The 5602-nt window shown below is 47.3% G+C and overlaps 1 protein-coding gene across 1 annotated transcript; it reads left to right on the top strand.

Moving 5' to 3' along the window:
- The first annotated feature begins 1655 nt into the window (after positions 1-1655).
- On the top strand, positions 1656-3271 carry LOC132968579 (versican core protein-like). Its single transcript, XM_061034245.1, has 3 exons — positions 1656-2521; positions 2885-2998; positions 3122-3271. Exons 1-3 carry the CDS (start codon positions 1660-1662, stop codon positions 3253-3255), a joined length of 1110 nt encoding a protein of 369 aa, XP_060890228.1. The 5' UTR covers positions 1656-1659; the 3' UTR covers positions 3256-3271.
- Positions 3272-5602: the final 2331 nt, after the last annotated feature.

The raw sequence follows: 5602 nt of genomic DNA on the forward strand, positions 1-5602 counted from the left end.
AATCACATATAAAGACTTTAAAGATTTTTAAATTTGAAATCCTAATTTGACTGATTTATTTATGAAGAAATGAAAAGCAGCTTCTTGGATCGTCTTCAGGAGCAAAGCTTGTGAGAGAAGGTCAGATGACACGTGATATCCAGTTTGTAATGAAGTCAAACTTTGATTCTTCTACTTAAAGAAGGACTGAGAACATTCAGGAGTTATTGAAGATGGTCTGACATCTTCATCTCTGGAGAGTTTGTTTTGGTTTTGTGTGACAGGTGTTCTTATAACTCAAAGTCAGGAACACATAATTCCTTCCACTTATTTTCTGACCTTGGAATCTGTCTTCCTCTCCGTCCTCTAGTCGGCCCCATCCTGGACATCTTGAACAAACCTATGAGCGGGGTCGATGGCCTCACCTTTCCTCAGTTCACCGACCTGTCGCACATGGAAGGCGTGCTGGGCAGCGGGGAAGTCGACGCTCTCGAGCCGTCGCCCATCACCATGCCTCCGAGCATCAGCTTCATCAACGGGAAACACGAGGTACAACACAACGTTTCATTAACAGAATGATGTGGTTTCAATCTGGTCTGCTGACGATGCTTTTCATCTAGGTTATATCTGTAACACAAAGGCAGAACTACGGTGGCTCTGAAGGTTCAATTGAGAGGATTTAACCTCTGAGCTGTTTTGACATGAAGCCATATTTGGAGAAATGCTCTGATTGCTCTTCTGCAGATATCCAATTAAAAAAGTATCCAATCTGAAAACAATAGAGCGCCACCGGACTGAGTCCTAAAACCAGGAAGTAAGTTGGCATTTGAGCGCCATGGGGTCTAACGTCTAAAAGTCAACGGGGATTTTGAATGTGTTTGTGGTTAGACACCTGAAATAAGGTCTGTGGTTAACACGAGCTGAAGTGGTGGGGGGGGGGGGGTTATATTTATGACAGAAAGTACACTACCCTGTTACATGTTTTGCCAAAACCTACAAAAGTTAGATGTGTTATTAACAGCATCGTTCCTTTAAAGATACTGAAGTGATCTAGTTGTGTACACCCTGGAAATCCTCCCGCAGGCGGACGTGAGGAGGACAGCGTTAATCACTCTGCTAACGGTCGACCGAAGACAAATAAAAACCACGTTAGGCTCCTTCCTGATTCTTCATTTCCTCACCGACCGTTTTCTTTTATCCCTTCAGGTCACGTTTCCCCCGAGGCAGCAGGAGGAAGCCCGAGGAGACCAGTTTGAGACGGCCACTCCCGTCCTGTCCAATGAGGTGGGAGAAGGGGACGACGACGTCAGGGAGGAGCATGTGACCCCCTTTGACTACGACACCATCGGCATCCACACAGAGGAGCCACCCACAGAGGAAACCAGTGACGGAGCCCCTCCTACTACAGAAACCTACCCCGATGGAGTCTTGGACCCGGTCGTTGACACCTTCTCTGACGCTGACTTTGATGCAGTGAAGCCTGAAGAACCAGGAGATCAGACCGCGACAAGAACCACCACCATGACCCCGTATGTGCACTCTGTCTCATCACCGGCGTCCTCGACACGTCAGGGCGTGCTCCATCCAGCGGTCTCAAAGCCCGGCGACGACGGGGTCTCCGCCGACCAGGACTCAGAAGGTTCCGCAGGAGGCCGTGGATCTGATGGAGGAGCAGGAGCGATGGACGAATCCACCTCCACCGAAGCTCCAGGGATCCAGTCCGGTATGATGACCGACGAGACTGAAATAGGAGGAACCGAGCCGCCTACTCTCACCCCGGACTCAACGCCACGGGAAACCACCACCCAGACCCAGACTGAGGACTCTGAAGGGTCGGCGTCTGGAGGAGAAGACGAGGCGTCGGGACAGGAACCTCCAGAGAGGCCCCGGGTTCCCGGCACGGCGTCACAGATTCACTCCCCGGGTAAACCCAAGCAGCCGCTCACAGACGTCCCAGAAGCCCCCGTGGTTTCCCCAGCTGTGGATGCGGTCTCAGAGGCGGGCTCAGGTGCGGGCTCAGGTGCAGAGCAGATGTCGGGAGACGGCGAGGTGGAGCATTCCGGGGAGAAGGGCCCTCTGGTCGACCTCCCCACAGAGGTCACTACTACTGGTTTTCCAGATGTGGCAGCTGTGACTTTTGGAGAGGAAACCACGCTCGCCACAGATGTTAAGGGCACGACCTCAGAGTCCACCACGCGCCCCCCGTCTGCTGCGACAGGTGATGAGAAACACACAACAACAAAGCCCGCCCCCGTGACTCCTGAAGACCACACCCACCGCCCCACCGAGTCTCGCGCCGTCCTCCCCGAGTCCACCACGAGGACCACGCCGCTGTACACCTTCGACCACAGCTCGCGCTCCGTCCCTCATTGGGCGCTGGTCCCCGACCCTGCCGCCACCCCACTGTGGGACGAGGAGTTTGTGGACGACTACGACGGAAATAGACAGACCTCTATGGTGGAGTCTCTGCCGCAGACGTCACAGCAGACCCTGACCACGGACTCAGACGCTTCTCTGGAGGCCGGCACTGTGGATGTGAGAGGTAGGTGGACTTCATCGTCAGAGGTTTGTGTTTCAGCTCCTTCAGTTGTGACACGAGATTATTTGTGTTGTTTACCTCCGATCCCAGCGGGAAAATTTACAAAACCAGTTTTTGATAATCAGGTTTACAGAGAGATGCAGAGCTGGGTAAACACTGAAGCTTCAGAGTCCACCACATGGTGACCTGTGTGAGCATGGACTCTAGAGAGGAGGGGGGGGGGGGGAGACAGCTCTCTATGATGTTTAGAATTTAGACTGCAGTACTCATTTTAACCACTAGGTGTCAGAGTTACATACTGCTCCTTTAATGATGAAACTATTGTGATTTTTGTTTTTTTGATGACATTTCTTTGTTTCTGTGTAGATCTCCTGCCGTGCTCCACCAGCGACTGTCTGAACGGAGGATCCTGCTACAAAAAAGGAGCTCAGAATATCTGCGTGTGTGCACCTGGTTACACCGGGAATCACTGTGAAACAGGTACACACTCATTAACACACACACACACACACACACACACACACACACACACACACACACACACACACCGTACTGACAGACGGATGGTGCTGGATAATGTCGGCCTGTGTTGTGTGTCTGCAGATGTCGATGAGTGCCAGTCTAACCCGTGTCTGAACGGAGCCACCTGTCTGGATGGAGTCAGCTCCTACACCTGCCTCTGCCTGCCCAGCTATGCAGGAGAGCGCTGCGAGCAAGGTGACGCATCCTCTGAGTGATGACACGCTGTCACACAACATGATGTTCACATCACAGGTTTCACAACCTGAACAACATCGGGTTTATCTTGTAGTTCAGGTCATTATTTATATCGGCTTACCGAGGTAACAGGAGGTTTGTTTCCAACCTGTCTCGTTGTTTAACTCCTTATGTTGCGTCACCTGTCAGACTTCTTCTGATTGGAGAATCTGAGCACAGATTGGAAACATGCACAGCTAGTTCACTCAGCAGCCTTCAGCTACAAAGCAGCAAGTTAGCTCGTCTCTGTACTGTTTGATACGACGGCTGAGAGGAAGAGGACGGTGACGGATGATGCTAAGCAGATAAAAAGAGAGGGAGAGTGAGCCAGCGAGAAGCAGAGTGAACATCCCTGTAGATATTATTCAGAACAGACTGAGACGTACTATTAGCTTGTATCGTTAGCGGTGTCGTCGTTGTCTCGTGTTTTGCAGCTTTACCGGCTGCAGGAAGTCGTCTAACCCGAGGCATGTCTCAGGTTTGATACGAAGAAATTCAGAAATCCATCTTAAAGTTAAAGCTACGGCCTATAGACATCAAGCTAACAGTTAAATACACAGGCAGTCGTTGCAGACAACGGGATGTAGACGCTAGCAGAGTCAGATTTAATTAATGAAGCTTGTAAGTCGACATGGATCTTTGGCTTCTTACGTCTTTGTCCGCCCTCTGATTGTCAACAAATGCAGGTTGTCGATAAGGGGGGAAGCGGTGAGCAGCACAATGTGTCTCACAACAGAGTAGTTGCACTCAGTGACCTTCGGGGGCGCCAAAGTGCACCAAACCAAATTCCTCCACATTTGTTGCTTTAAAGAGACGGATCGAAGCACAAACCTCCGAGGTTTTGAAATGAAGCCAAAGCAGGAGTGCAAAAAACCTGCTAGCCAAACACCAAATAAAACAACAGATTCAATATATTTAAATATTAAATCTAGAAGACGATTAGTATCTGTAGTCTCACACACAGGTGGATACGGCGTGCTGCCCGTCCTTGTGACTTGTCCTGCTCCGCTGTCCTCCAGCGTTGGGCGTTGCCTCCTTCAGCACAGATTAGTTCCAGCTTCTCCTCCAATATTTGTGCCATTACTCAGCTAATCAAAGTTCAGGAGTCCAAACAGACTCCAGGGACACATATTTTTCCGAGTTAATCGAGCAGCTTTTCATGCAGTTTAAAGATGTCTCTCTTTTGTTTGTGGCTGAAGTCAAATGTCAGCAGGTATAAAAGCAGAAAAAGAAAAGGTCACGTTGTTTGTTTGTGCACAGTTTGGTTGTTAATGTCAGACCGTCAGAAGGTTCATTATCAAACATCTGCTCATTGTTTTTCAAAGAGACCTGATTTCTTTATTCATTCAAACAGCAGCAGATCATCATGTTTAAGAATCTGCAACTAGTAAATGTTTTTTTCTACTTTTATTGCAATACATTAACGTTTCTGATCATTGTCCTTACACATATTTGCAACATTTTTTTATATTTTTAACACCCAGTGGTGAAAAGGAAACAATACATAGAGATATATACACAGTATGCAGATTCAAAATGCATATAAGAGAGGCAGCATCCAGAGCGAGCTTTGTGCCTCCTTTTTACAAACATATAGAGAGTCATGTTAAGCATACTGTTAAAAAAAAAAATTAAAAAAGAAGTACAAAAGGATTAAATGAAAAAAAAACTAAAGAAATAAAAAAACTAAAGAAAATAAAGAAATAAAAAAACTAAAGAAAATAAAGAAATAAAAAAAATAAAGAAAATAAAGAAATAAAAAAACTAAAGAAAATAAAGAAATAAAAAAAATAAAGAAAATAAGTGTTACAGACCATTTTCACACCGCTGTCGCTCACCACTCGTATTATAGGTAGCCTACTAATGTCTGATAAAAAGCTGAAAATGGCGCTGGCGTTGTCAGCTCTTGGTCTTTCAATGGAAGAAAAAAAAAGAGGCGGAGCCGACAAATAAGGAGAAACCGCACTAATGGATGAAAGCATGGATACTACAGAGACATGCTCAAGATAAATGTTTTGTTTCCTGACGTACAGTTTGTTCTTCTGTGGTCAGTGTGTGAAGGTGGAGTGAGCCGCTCTGCAGGGTGTTTCTATGTCTGCAGGACACGATGTAGAAACTGTATTTTTATGAGCAGTGTGATGTAAACTTCCTCCGTCCTGTTCGAGCAGTCAGAGTGTGACGCAGCACAGACGCAGCTGTGCTCCGGTCGCTCTCTGCCAGTGGAAAGAAGGAGTAAAAAAAAAACCAAGAAAACAGATAATTGCTCTTTTATTCTGCCAAAGCTTCTGCAGCTGCGTGTCGTTGAATCACAGACTTCTTCTCTCTCTT

This window comes from Labrus mixtus, unplaced genomic scaffold (assembly GCF_963584025.1).
Source record: "Labrus mixtus unplaced genomic scaffold, fLabMix1.1 SCAFFOLD_300, whole genome shotgun sequence".
NCBI classification, from domain to species: Eukaryota; Metazoa; Chordata; class Actinopteri; order Labriformes; family Labridae; genus Labrus; species Labrus mixtus.

Coding starts and splice junctions, on each gene's coding strand:
- LOC132968579 (XM_061034245.1), top strand. CDS start 1,660: ATGGACGAATCCACCTCCACCGAAGCTCCAGGGATCCAGTCCGGTATG. Junction 2,522..2,884: donor CGGCACTGTGGATGTGAGAG/GTAGGTGGACTT, acceptor GTTTCTGTGTAG/ATCTCCTGCCGTGCTCCACC. Junction 2,999..3,121: donor CGGGAATCACTGTGAAACAG/GTACACACTCAT, acceptor GTGTGTCTGCAG/ATGTCGATGAGTGCCAGTCT.